This window comes from Athene cunicularia (genome assembly GCF_003259725.1).
Source record: "Athene cunicularia isolate RWA chromosome 6 unlocalized genomic scaffold, athCun1 chr6_part1, whole genome shotgun sequence".
In the NCBI taxonomy this organism is placed as follows: Eukaryota; Metazoa; Chordata; class Aves; order Strigiformes; family Strigidae; genus Athene; species Athene cunicularia.
Genome location: NW_020799105.1, coordinates 8,913,875 through 8,930,882, shown reverse-complemented (window position 1 = coordinate 8,930,882; position 17,008 = coordinate 8,913,875). Strand labels below are relative to the sequence as shown.

General features: G+C 35.5%; 1 protein-coding gene across 3 annotated transcripts in view; it reads left to right on the top strand.

Moving 5' to 3' along the window:
- The window catches only part of EXOC6 (exocyst complex component 6), a 72,281-nt gene that overhangs the window by 18,690 nt on the left and 36,583 nt on the right, over nt 1–17,008 (top strand). For all 3 annotated transcript variants that reach the window (XM_026851081.1, XM_026851082.1, XM_026851080.1), the window contains exons 2-8: nt 550–721; nt 1,989–2,036; nt 2,155–2,245; nt 3,142–3,187; nt 11,693–11,897; nt 13,089–13,244; nt 13,847–13,915. In XM_026851081.1, the coding sequence (XP_026706882.1) occupies nt 550–721; nt 1,989–2,036; nt 2,155–2,245; nt 3,142–3,187; nt 11,693–11,897; nt 13,089–13,244; nt 13,847–13,915 (787 nt within the window). The remainder of the gene's footprint in view (nt 1–549; nt 722–1,988; nt 2,037–2,154; nt 2,246–3,141; nt 3,188–11,692; nt 11,898–13,088; nt 13,245–13,846; nt 13,916–17,008) is intronic.

The window sequence follows — 17,008 nt, the reverse complement described above, 5'->3', positions numbered from 1 at the left end:
ACAGGCAGGAGGAGGCAGGGAGCAGTGGGGATTGCCATCTGCCGGGGGTCCGGCTGCTGCCGCACAGTGCTCTGGGCATTCTGGCTGGGAGCATCCAACCCTGATTTAGTTGGGTAACTCTGCATTAGGAATACCAGAAAAGCAAATTTGTATGTTTGCGCTTCTTTATATTTAGCAAAGAGTGGAATTTGATGGAAAAGCGATCTGTGCTATTTGAGGTGGTCGGAGAAACTGATTCTTTTGTACGCGTATTTGAGCAGTAGGGCGTAAATAACAGACCAGTGAGGCTCAGGTCAACCATGATGTAACTGGTTAAGCACCTGGATTAATGCCATAAGGGCTGGGTTCAGTTCTCAGTTTTGCACCATCTCTTTCTTTTAACACTGATTTTGGTGGAGTGGATCACAAATGATGCCACCGTAACATCAAGTTTGCATGCTTTTATTTTCTTTTTAAGAGAGATTTCAATAAAGATCCTTGCATAATATTTTTACGGGGGGAAAAAAAAAAACATACACCAATTTTGATTTTCTTATTTGTATTTAACAGGTCTGTATATGATGACCAACCAAATGCACATCAGAGGTTTATGGAAAAACTAGATGCCTGCATACGTAACCATGACAGGGAGATAGAAAAGATGTGCAATTTTCACCATCAGGGCTTTGTGGATGCTATTACAGAACTTCTTAAAGTTAGGGCTGATGCAGAAAAATTAAAGGTAAGGAGATAGTTTTTCAGAGTTTTATGTAGCAATTAATTTAAAAATATTAAATTGACTCTTCTACTGAAAAATTTAGTGATTATCACATACATTCTTATGTATGCAACAATTTAAAAAAAGTTGATTATTTAGGATTTGTGATAAGCCTGTGTTGCCTGGTCCAATAATTTGCATTTACAAGGCTGAATATTTTATTAGGTCTAATTATTTTTTTTTAATTTATGTTTTTAGAAAATGTTGCCAAAATTATTTTTAAAGGCTTTCTCAGAAGGTAAAAAACAACATATGGTAAAACCAATCTTTCTTACGTAGATCTTTTTCTAATAATGTGTTTATATATCAGACCCTAGAAAAATTTAAAATCTTGATTAGAAAAATAAAAATAATGCGACTATACAGGAAAAATAAATTTTCTTTACTTTGTCATGAGTAGGAGAGTAGGTGGAGTTAGTAGTTTTCATTAAAATTGAGAACTAAGATTTACTACCAAATCAGAAAGCAGAATAGTGAATTATGAGATCCGTCCCTTTTAGCTCTCTTTACACTTTTGAGAGCAAAATATGCGCACCAGACAGAATGAGCATAGTTCATCAGAGGTTATGATTAGAAGAGCATTATATAAAGGATATTCAGATAACAAGAGACCAAATACAGCGTCAATGAGGTCATTGAGCATCTTTGTTCAGAAATTAATGAGATTTTTAATAAACTAGAATGTGCTTCCTTATTATGATGACCTAATGAGTCACTTACTATGTGGGAAAATCTGAGGTCGAGCTTTGCCTGCACCTGCAGCATTAAAATGTTGCTGTGGTTTGGAGATTTCCACGTTTGATGTTAATCAACCACCCAGTGTTTGCATTCAGCAAAGTATGAATGTTTAATTACCATAAAATGCAATCACCATTTCTTACAGACAATGAATGGCCCATAGAGCTCATTGAGGTTATCAAAAAGGGACCAGTGGTCAATTGGGTCAATGATTTGAATTGTTTGACAGACCTACAGAAACAAGGAAAGTTCAAAAATCCCAAGTAAATTTGAGAAGTTTGCCACAGAATCTGTTAGAAAGAACTGTCATAAGTAATTGAAGTTAACAAAAGCCCTTTGCGATCAAAAGTTCAAGTTCAAGCTGTAGAGTTAATTTGAATTTGCATTTCTTTGTTCTAAGTTTCTCATGAAGCATGATCTGATTACAAGGGTGAGCAGTCACATCAGGGCAATATATGCATATTTGTCTAACAAAGGTGAAATTATTTTTAAGGTCCAAGTTACTGATACCAACCGAAGGCTTCAGGATGCTGGGAAAGAGGTGAGAAAGTAGTGCTTCCTATATGGGCATTATGAATATTTGTAGCAAATTAAATTTATTTGCATAATTTAATTTTGATTTTCCTTTTTTTAAATTTTTTTTATTTTTAATCTCTAAGGTGATAGCCCAAACAGAGGAAATCATCAGATGTAGAGTTCAGCAACGGAATATTACAACAGTTGTGGAAAAATTACAGTTGTGTCTTCCAGGTGAGTGACCTATAGTTATATATGATGGCAAATTAAATAAAGTAAGTCACAATAGCCAAAATGGAAAAGAATTATATTTTTTATGTTGTGGTTCTGTAACATCCATTTTAATAAAAAAATTAATGGGTTTAAAAAATATGTCAAAATGTAAATTCCATGTCTTTTACAATATTTGATGTAGAACAATTATGATGCTTTGTGGGAAGACAGACATAAATGTTGCAAACAACGTAGCCACATACAGCTTTAAATGAAATAATATTTTTAATGTGATAAACAGTGAATATTAAGGTGTTTTTTACTGTATGAATTCTAGGGAAGATACTAATGATTCTGTTTCAACATTGTACTTTTTTTAGCTCTGTGTCACTACAGTTTGGGGGATTTTTTCTATAAAAAACATAAGGACTCTAAATGATGTTTCCGAAAGGCAATATTGTAGGATTACACACAGCTCTATAAGGGTTTTACCCTGTTTGTGATATCGGTGTAAGACAGATTTGAGAATTTTTCTTTGTAAAGTCTTGCTGTTCACTTGTTATGAGTACAGTAGGTGGTACTGTTGCCATTTAATGGAGACAGGTCATAGACTGATGATGCAGATAAAGTTATGGTATGCAGTAAGTGAATGAATATGCTTGATACATATAGTGTCTACTGTTTTGTTTTATCTTAATTCTTTTTCATTTAAAAGCTGTTAAGAATTCAGTTCTTTTTAGCGGCCTTCTGGATTTTTTTGCTAGTTTTATCACATTTATGTTACAGTAGGTATAAATAAGGTCAATTTAGTGTATCCTTTTCTATGATTTATTTTGTCCTTTACAGTATATATTTTCCTCTTTTATTAACTAAAGCCACAATAAGATCCATGGGCTAATCTGCTTGTTTTTATGCAGTGCTGGAAATGTACAGCAAACTAAAAGAACAGATGAATGTAAAAAGGTGAGTGAACTTATTTCTATGAGTAAAATATAACATATGTAAGTAAACTGATAGAATAGCAAACACTACTGTAGACAAGTATTTAAAGTCTAGTAGCTTGGTACATGCAGTCTTCTTGTCATAATACCTTGTCTGTGTTTCAGTAATGTCACTGCAAGTGAACAAATGTTATATTATGTATAAAAACTTCTAGGGACTTAGTGATTGCCATGAAAAATGTTTACTTAAATAAGCATGATATGCAGTTAAATTATGGTTATAAAATGTGAAGTGTATTTTTTTAAATACTTTTAACAGTTTAAGAAGCAAGAATAAGGTGATCCTTAGGGAGTAAAGGTCTTTCAGAGTACATTAACACCTGTTTTTTCTATCATAATGTGTTTAAATCAAATTAATAATCCAAGGAAAAAGGGACATTTCACTTCCTATACCTTTCTTTAGACCTGTCTGGTACCTCTATGCTAATCTTTGTGTACACAGGACTGTGAGAATGAAGTGTGAAAAATGTGTTGTGGTTTTGTTTTTTTTTTCCTCTGTGACAAACTGACTTGTAAAAAAAACCCCATTAAAACTATAATTAAAAATACACTTCTAGAATAATGGTTTATAACTGGTAGGTGACCAGCTGTAACCCCAGTATCTACAGTTCTCTCTCTGTGGCAGCTTGACTGCCTCTGACCCCCCATAGCTGTCATCCACAGGGGCTGCCTTGCACCTCACGCACACCCACTCCAGGAATACCACTGCTGCTGTTTTCTTCTTCCTGATTTCCACAACATCAATGCCATCTTCATCCCTGCCTGCTTTTCATATAGCCTCAGTCACATCGATTGCTCTGTGTCTTCCCTTGCTGGATTCATGATCGATTTGTCACTGGTCCTTCATGCACCTGGCATCACTGCAGCGAGCTCCTGCTAACAAGTCTGGACCCGAGTGTTTTCATTTGGAACTAGCTATGTATAGCCAGGTGTCTACAGGACTACTGTGTAATCTAGATTTACTTTTGCACCGTTTGTCTGGATTTCTGTCTGGGTAGCCAACTCCTGCCATACCACTGGATATCCTCAGCAATGGCCACTGTATGAGTAAAGCAGCTCTAAAGCCTGTGTTCAGACATGTGCAAAGTGCATCAGATCTACTGTACACATCAGATCAACCAGCATTGCAGCAAATCTGGTGCATCTTTGACAGTGGTATATGTGCTACATGATACCTATGCACACATTCCTTAAAATAACCTAATAGCTATGGCACTATACTGCCTCTTATTACAATCAAAACTGCTAGATGTGAACTAGTGTAGTAGATCTTATCAGGTTGACTACTATTTACTATTTCCTCTGAACAGGACACTGGTTTGACATCTGCTTAGAGTAGCTGGCAGCATGTTGCAGTGCTTTTGGAGCAATTCAGCAGAAAGATGTAAACGAAACAGTGGCCTTGCTACTCTGGTCAGAGAACAGACTGCAGGGTGTGCTGTCTGAATTGCACCTCCTTCTGCAAGGTAGTCTGTAGAGTGTGCTATATTTGGCACATTGAAAATACAGAAACACTGGGATCAAGGCCTGCATTCTGCCTTTGCCTTTGTCTGTCAGACAAGCAGCATTCCGGTTTTAGAACTGCAAGGGAAGTTATAGTTCCTAATGTCATCATGGTGAGATAACATTGCAGATGGCTTTTAGCATTTTGACTCCTTGTTCACTAGTGGTTTTGTAGGGTCCACTTGATGGTTGATATGATTTCTGAAGAATCATCAGTACTCTTTAAATGTAAAACTAAATTTCTGTTATTTAAGAGATTCAGATCTGATAATTTTCTTGTGGAAGGAGTTCCCAAACAGGAAGTCTTAAAAGTCAAAGGACAATATACTGAATTGAGGGGTTTGGACATGTCATTGTCATACCATAAAAAGATCTAAGGAAGAGGGGAGATGTCATAGCTTTGATGTAACATACCTTGAAATCACATGGAGTGCAGAAGATTTAGACTCTGCTGCAGGCTACTGTTTCAGCTCAGATATCTCTTTCATTAGCTATGCTACAGTTAATACTTTGCCTGTAACTTACAATTCCCTATAATACAGCCTAGAGGTGGCTATCCTGTGGAACTTGCAGGTAATTCAATGGTAATTTCCTTGTGGTTTAGCAGACAACAAATCCAAAGAGTGAGTGTATCCTGGCCTTTATCACTACCTGATTGAGCAATAGCAAGGACATCCATAGCATCAGTACACAGACCTGATAGCTGATGTATGCAGATAGAAGGAATTTCAAAATTAACCTTCCAAAGTTTTGCTTTGAAGGTTTCCTGGAAGAGTCAGAGAGGAGCATTCACAATTCCTGTCTTAACAAAACAATGAAGAATGTTTATTTTGGGCAAAGATAATTTTTCTCATAAACCTTCACTGTGGTTTGTTAATACAGCAAAGCTTTCATTGGTCTTTGTGAAAAAAGACCACTTCTCTTTTGACTTTCTTTGCTTGCAGCCTTTTAAAATATATTTTCATTATTCCATTGTTTTACAGTCTTGCACTATAAATAAAACTAGCATTTCTGATGTTTAAAGGAAAACGAAAGTGTGGATATTCGATATTTTGGGGGGACGGTTGTTTTAGGATGAAGACTAGATTTCCATTTCCTTTTCTTCACAGGAGATGACTTTTAAGGTAATGCAGGATTTGGGGTCTAGAATACATATTGGTTTATACAGATGGAATGGAGCCTTACTGAGGAGTCCAAAAAGCAATCTCTTGATAGTAACTTTTGGTCCCTATGAACATGGGCTACATTTGTACTGATCACCTAGAGGTGAAAGGCTCTGTATCCTATTAATCTGTCTCCTGAGCCATGGATAACACAAGTTGACAAGAACTGTATTTGTGAGAGGAAGTAACTGCAGAATCTGCTCTAAACAGATACATTTGGCTGGAAAGAGTTATGGAGGGTTTGAAGTCTTAGCTGAAGAAAGAATCACAGGGAGAGGCATGATTTCTTCACTACTTTCCAAAACACCTAGTGGGGGCTATGGGCTTAGACTACCTAGATCTTTAAGTCAGAAATAAGATTATAACACATTTTATACATCTCTGTTACCATGGCCTGTGCATTTGGATTTTGATATGTGTCTCTAAAGAAGTTTCCAGCTGCTTCAAGTGATTGTGATCTAATTGGGAATTGTTAGAACTGGTGGTTTGCAAAGTCTTTTTCCATGATAAGTATTATCAAAAACCCCATATGATAAAAATAAATAAAGATATCTGCTGAAGTTGTTGCGGAATCTTCTTGAATCTACCATGAGAAGACTAAAGAAAGTATGATCTTTCAGAGTGAGTTTTTTGCCTTGAAAGACTTGGGTTTGTTTTCTGACCTTACTATAAGCTTTCTTCCAAACTGTGGGAAAGACAGAGTGGATTTCTTATTTACACTACTAAGTCTCACTGAGAGAGTCATGCAGCCTTTCTCTGTGTAAACCTTCCAAGCATTCAAATAAACCTTAAGATACAAAGGTTGCAAATAGGAAAACTTCCTAATTTATATAATTTGGTTCTACCCATGTCTGTATGGAAAGATATTGGAACAGATAAAACTGATGGTGATTTGATCTTGGTTTTCTGCATTGTCATGGAATCATGTCAAAATGAAGCACTGGATTTTATCAATTGCAAATCAGTACTACCCAGAGGTACCATGGATTTGGCGAAAACCCGCTCAAAATATCAAAATTCAGTTTGATACTGAACTACCAGCTGCTTTCTTTCTCACTGTTCTCACAACCCTATTTGTTTGATAACTTCTGTTTTTAAAAACACCTACCACACCATTATGGGTGAAGAAGGTATTCCACAGATCTTGGGTTTTTTGCACAGCAACTCTTCAATCAGATTTTCAGAAACACAAACACTTTACAGAAGTTTCAGAGTTAGTAGTGCCTTGATCTCAGTTTGTGGTCCTTTGAGGCAACTGATAAAATTTGCATGCTGGAGAAGTTTAAATATTAGGTTTGGGATTGTTAAGGCAACTAGATTTAAAATCAAAATAAATAAATATTGTTCCTATGGTGAAAGGTTTTCAATTGCAATTTCAATGTATCATCTCAAGATCTCTGTGAATGTGACTTTTCTGCAGTAGTATTGAAAAATTCCAGTGATCTCTCTTACATTTGTTTGGTAGAGTACAAAAAGGTTTTCATATTTACTCAGTGGAAAGTAGTAAGCAGGAATATTTGCCTCTGAGGGAAGCACAAAAGTTGGAGAACGCTGCTATTTTTCTTTGTAAAATAAGTTTGTTGCCTTAAATAAAATGAGAATATAAAGGTTATTTTCATAGAATCATAGAATGGTTTGGGTTGGAAGGGACCTTAAAGATCATCTAGTTCCAGTCCCTCTTCCCTGGGCAGGGACACCTTCCACTAGCCCAGGTTGCTCCAAGCCCCGTCCAACCTGGCCTTGAACACTGCCAGGGAGGGGGCAGCCACAGCCCCTCTGGGCAACCTGTGCCAGTGTCTCACCACCGTCACAATAAAGAATTGCTTCCTTATATCTCATCTAAAACTACTCTTTTTTCAGTTTAAAGCCATTATCCCTCATCATATCCCTATACTCTCTGATAGAGAGTCCTTCCCCATCTTTCCTGCAGCCCCCTTTAAGTACTGAAAGGCCACAATAAGGTCTCCCTGGAGCCTTCTCTTCTCCAGGCTGAACAATCCCAACTCTCTCAGCCTGTCCTCATAGGAGAGGTGCTCTAGTCCCCTGATCATCTTCATGGCCTCCTCTGGACCTGCTTGAGCAGGTCTGTGTCCTTGTACTAGGTGCCCCAGAGCTGAACACAGAACTCCAGGTGGGGTCTCACAAGAGCAGAGTAGAGGAGGAGAATCACCTCCCTCGACCTGCTGGCCATGCTTCTCTTGATGCAGCTCAGGATACAGTTGGCTTTCCTCTTGGTTTTTAGCAGGAAATTCTGGGACATAAGTATATGTTTCTTTACTCAAAAGGCTTGTATGCAAATATGTTATTCTCAGTAAAATTCACAGCCTTTGAGTTCATCTTGCTTCTGATCTGTGTAGCTTCTTGAATGCTCTAATTCAGATGATGGGTCTTTTTTAGTAAGTTATGGTATTTCTCTTAACTTCCTCCAAATGACACTCCTCTGATAAAAATCTTAAAAGTTTTCTCTGTTATTTAAAACATTACTTAATACTTCATGTACACTAATGTAATGGTCACTTTCTTTTTCTTTTGGATTTTTTGTGTGTTGATCTTTCTAATACAGACCTGACTACTCTGTACCTGGGACTTGGACATTTTGTAAAACACCAGCTCAATTTTAGAATAAGATTATGAGAAATACTAAGATTAATCTTTGGGGAGGGGTGGGGGTGTGCTGATGTTGTTCTTGTGTTTTTCCCAGTCCTGCTTCTTACTAGTTTTAGAAGTTTCTATTCTTACAGTTTGGAGATGTTAGTAAATGCATCTTAAGAGTTTTCTGCTTCTGATGACAAGGTGGATCAGTTCTGGACAGTCTTATCATATAACCTCTATTGGTGTTTCAAACTTAGGTCTTCAGTTTCAAAGCTTATCTTATAAATTTTGCGTTGGGGAACATATTCTTACTAGTTTAGTTCAGAAGAATAAACAGAGGACTGCTATATTTATATGAATAAAATAACATTGAAGATACTTTTAAACTGATTTGTAGTCAAATGGGCAATCTTCACCTTATATGATTGATATTATATGATAAGAACTAATAATGTCACAATTTTCAGCACTGAGTTAAATTTACGGAATGTTTTTAAAGCAAAATATACAAATATATCATTCCATGAAATGATATGCAAAACTTTTCAGTTTAAATCCTGACCTGCTGATGACCTTCAAATTAATAAGACTTCAGTGCTTTATCGGAACAGATGTTAAAAGGGCAAGGTCCTGAGCTCTGTATATATATAATTAGTAAGGGACTCTAGAATGGATTTAAAATGGATTATGTTAATTCTGATCTTAGAGACAGCAGTCAAAAACCTTCCAGATGAACTAACAGTGTTCTGATAAGCTGATCTGTATAATTTAAATGAAAACCTTTTATACCATTTTGATGCTATTATAGTTTTATTCCCCAGAAGTCTCACCATGTGGCACTCTTGCTCATTTACTATTTAAAAAAACAAAAACCACACACATAAAACCCCCAGACCCCTTCTTATCTGCAACATTCCCATCGCCTTATGTATATTTTATATAAACCAAGTATATAATAAACAAAAGCTCCTAATTTACACTTGAAACCTCTTTATTTGCAGTCTCTTGAAAGCAGTTGTGTTCCGGAATAAAAGAGAAGATTTTTCCCATCCTCCAGCTATGCTGAATTGTTAGCTTAGAAATGTATTGACTGACAAATTAAAAACAATATATTTATTTCAGAATGAAACAAGTTATGACTGTAGTATTAATAATTTATTACTTGTATAAAGGAGGGGAGACAGCAGCTTGAATTGTAAAAGTATTTATTCAATATATCTACAAAGTAATATCCAGAAGCAAAAGAACTGAGAAGGACACTTTTCCAGGTTTTCTTGAACATTTGAAGGGACTTTACTCACATTCAGCTTTCTGAATCTTCTTCCCTTTCAAAATAATTTAATAATTTTCCAGTACTGATTGTGTAGAACTTTGAAGAAGAATAAGGAACTAAAGTTACAGTACAAAAAGCTAAAAATGGACTCAGGATATTGCTCTGTATTTGTGGAAATAAAGGATTGTAACTAATAGCCAGGTAACTCAGTCTGATCTCAGCTTTTCTACTTTCCTATTCAAGACCAAGCTAGAAGGCATTGGTTCACCTTTTTCTGTTCTAATAGGCCAAACTAAATGCATTTTTTCAAAAGCCTCCTGGGCAGAGTGGCTGGTAAGAATACTGTGTAAAGGAAAATTATTGTCACATCTATGACTAATTGCAGTCCTGTTCATCTTTAACCTGTTTCCTGCACCTCTCTTTAAAATGTTGTTGACATCACAGATTTGTTGTTCATGGTGTTTCTGTTTATTCCCTTCTTAGTTTAGATGTCCATCTCAGAATTAGCCCACTGCTATTTTGCTTCATCTTTTCAGTAAAGTGAAAATTTTCACAAGCATTCTTCCTTAGGAGCCTGTGTGACATTTGAAAATTAAGTAGAGAAGGGTATTGACTTCAGGAACAGGCATATAGAGCCTGACTCAGCTCTGAATCACCTCCTGGTGATGTTCATCTCTACTGATTTTAAGAGGAAGCATGGAAAATTAGTTTCCCTGAAATAAAATGTTCTTCTTCAAATGCTTCCCTAATTCAGCTGAAAGCATCAAAATTTTACATATATGCTACAGGTCTGAAGTTGATAAATGGTTTTAACAAGTAAGTCTTGGCCCCACAATGCCTGTAACCTGTGAGAGAACTGAGAGTGAAGACAGGTAGATAACTGTAGTAACAAGTAAGAGTTGATGTCTCAGTATTTGGTAGCTTTCTGTTGTAAAATTGTTACTTTCTTTTATTTTTTAGTTTACAGTTAAATCATCACTTTTTACACTTGGTTTTAACTTGTGTATTTCTTTAAAGTCATTGTCCCTTATGTAAAATTTCACAGCATAGATATGAATATACTGTACAACATTTTCATAGTGTATGGACATGAGATGAAGTATTTGGTGTTTTGTTTTTTCCCCCCTCTCAGCCCATATCTTACATATTTTTTCTACAAATAGTCTGTAAGCTAACAGAACATGGAATAATAAAGAAAATTATGGAGGGTTTATTGGTTTGGTTTTCTTTTAAAACCCTCTGACCTTAATGCTTGTTCAAAGTAGTTGTTTTCTTGGTGGGATATACTGTATTTTGTCAGAAGGATGGATAGAATCATGGTTTACAGCAAAATATTATATACTGCTGGAAAAAATACTGCTTGAGATAAGTGTATACATGTTTTTTCCAGCCTAAGGATGGTGGAAAGAGGGTGGGTGTGGATGTGTGTATATGTGAACGTATACCTAAAGAAGACAGATACATACAGGCACACTTTTCCAAGATATTTTTCATTGTTTGGTGCATATACTGCAATGTTGAGTGATTGGCAATTTGTATTTCAGAAAAAAAGAACTTATAAAAACCCTATCAAACTCAGTCTAGAAGGGGAGGTAGTTGTTATGGCTTCATTGTCTCCATTCTGCAGGATGCTCTGTGTGGTGTTGGGACTCTATTGGTCAGAACACCTAATATCATAGGAGCCTACTTAAAATACTGACTTGACTGAAGCACTATGACAGTTTTTTCCCAAAAATGACATACTGACTTGACTGAAGCACTATGACAGACTTTTTTCCCCAACTAAAGTATTATGTAGATGACCTTTTGTTTCTTAATTTTTCTAAGAACAGAGTAATTTTATTAGATGTATATTGGTTGCATGCATGATATTGATATCCTGTATTTGATAAAATTTTATAAGAAGATACATAATTTGATTTTAATCTCTTTGTAGATACTATTCTGCTTTAAAAACAATGGAACAGCTAGAAAATCTTTATCTACCTAGAGTTAGCCAATACCGGTTTTGCCAGATAATGATAGAAAATCTTCCAAAACTGCGTGAAGAAATAAAAGAAATATCCATGTCAGATCTCAAGGATTTCTTAGAGAGTATTCGAAAGCATTCAGACAGAATTGGGGAAACTGCCATGAAGCAGGTAAGCTGACCTAGCAGGATGACTTCAGTCCTGTTATCTGCTACAAATATCAGTATTAATAGTCTCAGGATAGCCCAAAAGATTTGTCTAAGGATTATAGTCATCACATAGACCTTTGAGTAAAGATGCTGAGCTGTGAAATGCTTGCTAATATCTTGGGTGGTTTCTTCTTCTGGGCATTGTCACTTCTAGTGGTCCCTGTCTAACACAGGAAGCAGTAGTGTCACACCTCAGTAGCATCAAACTTTTTTTCCAAATTTATATCTGTTGTGCTGGACAAGAAGTAGTTTCCTCCCTGGGAAATGAAGAAGAAATGCTGTATATCTCAAATTGCAAAAAATTGTGAAATCCTTTGAGTAGTCAACTCCTAGACAGTCCACAACTCAGCAGTTACTACACCAAAACAAAAAGCAGTCTATCTGGCCAACTGGCAAGGGTGAATAAAAGAAGTGTTGAGATAACTGCCCAGTTCTTTCTAAAGTACTACTAATACAGAGGACTGAGGTGAGAGCCAGGAGGAGACTGGAACAGGTGGAGCCCTTACCTGTTCCATCACAAAGCAGTCTGCCACTTCAAAGTGCTGCTACTGGGCAGGCTTTAAAGCAGTTAATGCTTTTAAAATTTATTTGGAGAGCAAGTAAAGTTTTCATTTAACTTTTTGCTGGGCAGAGTACAGATTGGGTTGTCAATTTGTCACCTAAGGTTCTTGTAAAATGCAGTGTTGTTATAAATGAAACTTAATCACAAGATTGTACTGTGCTACCTTGTTGCATTTCTTTCAGTAGTAAGGGCAATATAATGCATTTGACTTCTGCATCTGACTGCTGACTGCTGCTTAACTGAATACAGCAAACAAATAGCTAGAAACTGTTTCTGTGATAACTGTACTTCATTTAAATATTGATTTACTGTTTGCAATTTATGATCAGGAAAATTACAGATTACTTTTTTAAAATAGAAAAAATTTTTAAAATGTTTCCTGGGGATTAGGAAAAAATTACACAGAAATTAGTTATATTTATCATTCCAAATCAATTAAAAACAAAATCATTGGTGTAGGATGAAGACACACATCCTGCAGTTAGTGATAAGTGTTCAATAGCACTACCTGTTTTTCATGTCATAGCATATACTTACCAGTGATGAAATTTGCATTACATCCTTCTCTGTTGGTACAACTCTTATAAACAGGCACAGCAGCAGAAAACCTTTAGTACCGCTCTTCAGAAGCAGAATAATGTAAGCTATGGTCGGAATGTGCATTTAGGTAGAAGCAGATTTATGGAATCCAAGAATGAAATTACATTGAAGCGAACGTTTGAAGAAGATGATGAACATGAAGAAGAGGTAACTTTATACTAAATAACTACATCTTATTTAAAGGGAATATTCTATATTTATTGAACAAAACTTGCAGTATGCTGTCTGTAAATGGTCAGTGTTAGTTAGGAAGAACCAGTGAACAACTTCAAGGGACACCAGTCCAGATCGGCATTTTAGGGGATGTTTGGGGACATTGAATTGGATAGAACTTGCAATTATTTTGGAGTTCAGTTGCAATTTACATTATACATTACCTGCCTACTGTAAATGGCCCACTAGAATATTCTGCTGTTGCTAAAGCCAGCATTTCTGTGTTGAGGACTTCAGCTTGTGTTAGAACCCTTTTAGCTATCAAATACTCAGTATTCATAACTTGAATAAACCAGCAAGTATTTAGACCTTTAATCTGTTTCTCTGAAAACACAGTGAAAAGAGTCTGGTCTTATAACACAAAATCTAGTACTATAGTACAAAGGGAGGTGGGAGTCAAGCAATTAATTTACTCTTTTGTGATAGAGCCTATCCATTTTTTGGTCCTTATTAAGTGGACAAGTTCTGTTGGTAATGTTTGAAGATTATATGCTTTTTATGCTCTATATACTTTTCTTTTACCTTTTCTTCTTCAGGTTTTAACTGCCCAAGATCTTGTAGACTTTTCTCCAGTCTATAGGTGTTTGCACATCTACTCAGTTTTGGTATGTATTAAAGTGACCTCAAAAAGATACTTTACTTTTTGAAGTTGAATGTTCATTTTTGTATTTTTCATGTTCGTATAGTTCCCAAGCAAGCAATCCTATTGCTTCTAGTAGTAGTAGTAGTAATGGATGAACCAGCTGAGATGGGTAGCTTATGGAACTCAGGGCATGACTATATGTTTTATTTTATATGCATAGTAAAGGACACACAGCAAGACATTAATTACATAAGTGTTCTTTGGCTCTTTTGCAGTTCCCCCAGGTGTTCCACGTTACCCAGATGTTTGGGGGGATATGATCAATATTACAAAATGTAGGAGTATTCAGTCTGATTCTTGTGGAAATCAGAATAGTAGAGCAAAATAGCAAGCAAAAAACTGGAGATTGTGACAGGCTGTGTTCAGGCAGATTAGGTTGGATTCAAAGGTAGAGACAAAATAACGCATTTTAGCTGCTGTAAAAGAGATAACAATGCACAAGCTAACAAGGATGAAAACTTTTTTGAGGATACTTGGTAAGAAATTATTTATTATTTCTCAGCTGCTGTGTAACACAGAAGCTGATATCTTGAAATAATATTTAAAGTGTTATTTTGCTGTTACTTTTTTTTTTTTTTTTTAAAAAAAAGAAGAAATCCAAACAAAAGCATCAGTATTTATTGATTTCAATGAAAGAACAGGAGGAACAGAAAGACAGGCTGCCAGAACTATTAAAACAGAGTCAACCATTTCTCTTTACGGAGGAAATAAGTGTGCAATAACATATAAAAAAGAATGTGCAAAGTTAAATGCACCAGTTAACAACATCTGCTTATTCTTCCTTTATTATAATAAAAGAACAGGAAGTAAAATTGATGACATTTTAAAGTAATATATGATTATGTCTTCGACAAGGATCCTGATGTATCCTTGATCCAAGGATATGCTCTTCGGGTGTGCACAGAAAGTTTGCGAGTTTTCAAATTTACTGAAGACAGTCAACAACTTTAAAGTGCATTCTGATATCAAAAAAGTTGTTGATGTCTTCAGAATAGGGTTTCTGTCTTTGCTGGCATCATTTAATTAATAAGCCATGGTAGCATTATCAAGAACTGTGCATTAACCACTTATTGGAGTCCATTAACCATTTCTTGGAGTCCTCGTTTATCTCCTATTGTAAACCATCTCTTTTGGAGTTTAGAGAACTTGATGATGACAGCAAGGGAAGGGAGTTGATAACAGGTGGCTATTCATTACATTTCTATATCAAGGAGTTATCCCACAGCAAATGTCATATTCTAAGTGAATTCTCTGTCCGCTACAGAGTTGTAGAAAATACTATGCAGGACAGACCTTTTCTACTCTGCTTCTTCATATTGAAGCAGGTTTTTATATACCTCAGAATACTATGTAGTATTGTGATTGCAAGATACATACATACCAAACATAAACTGTATTTAGTGATGAGTAACTTTTCTTTAGAGTAGAAATTTCTGGGCAACATGTATAAAGAGATTTTTTTAGCCCATATATTATGTGAGATGCTCTATATTTGAAGTCTGGTGAAAACACCCTTGATTCCTTTGGCATGTAATGTTACATTTTAATTAAATGCTATATAGCAGTATAAAATAAGTGTAACTATGGTGTGAAACAACATTTAATATATGACCAATATTCCTAGAATTTATAACCTAACATGAAGTAATTTATTATTTCTATTGATAGAAACTCATGAATTTTCGGAAGATGGGCAAAACAAATGCATTGCTTTGGTATATTTTATCTTGCCTTTCCTTCACTTACTCAGTGAGTGAATCATCAGGGTTGTTGTTGTATTCTGCTGATTCCTTTAGAACATCTGTTTAAAATAGTTGTTTATGCCCTAAATGCTGATCTTGACTGCATAGGATAGCATGGTCTGTAAATAATCATAAGATGTTTTACATCTCAATTTTTGGTGTGGATTGGAGAAGAACAGCTACTCTTTTTCACTTGAGAAGCTTCTGTCAGGACTGATTAGAAATTTGGCATTGGAAGTAGAATTCAATAATATCTTTGTGCATCTGAAAACTGCATTGAATATTTAAGCTGCAGGTGAATGGTTAATATGTTTGATCAGTATGTGTTAGTATGAATTAGAGCACACTGTAAAATTCTGCTGCAACAGAAAGTGTTCTAGTAAATTTGCATCTCAGCTTCAAGTATTGTTTTTAAGTCAAGTCTCTTACTTTTAGATTTTGTTAGGTTAGCAGTATTTCTAAATATGATGAAATGTTAGTTTTGTACTTAAACCACTAAATTTAAACTTTCTTTGTTATGTCTTACAAAGGAGTTAGGCAAGTAATGCTAGCTTAATACTATATATCTTTGTAATAATTAGATTTTTTTGGAAGCCCAAGTAATGGAATTCTAGCTAGCACTGGCCAAATAACAGACTCGTGAAGTAAAAACAAATCTTAAAAATGTTAAGCAGCTTTATTCTGCTTGTGTAGGAATTGCATTACCTTCAGTAGGTAGATGAACCAAAGTAGCACTGGTTTCAAATGGACAGATGGTTTCTATTGAATGGTCATCTGAATGAGATGGGCAGGATGTCACTTGAATTCCTCACAATATGATCATGAAGCACAGAGCACATTGTATTTTTCAGGACCATGACAGGAGAAAAATCCAAATCCACAGTCATTATATATATATACCAGTTCCAAAGAGAATAAACAAATATTAAATAAATGTGTTGTGGGTTTTTTTTCTTAGGCAAAGCTAATGCAGGCAGTGTTCAGATGTATCATATATTCACAGAAACATTTTTGTAACTTAACTTTACAATGCAGTTAGTTTCTTGAATAACCCAGTTAAATGCTTTAGGACACAATGAGTTTCAGTTACAGAATAATAGGTAATGTGCATAATAGGTCTATAAATACTAACATACTCTGAAAGCTGTAGTTTAAATACATAACTATGACTTAAAATACATATTATTTTTTAGCAAAATGTAGGCACATGAACAAAACTTTATTTATAGATCATTCTCTAGGCCACTTTGGAAAAAAAAAAAAAGATCATTTCTGCATGCTTCATGCATGCAAAACTTTGCTGGTGTCAGCTG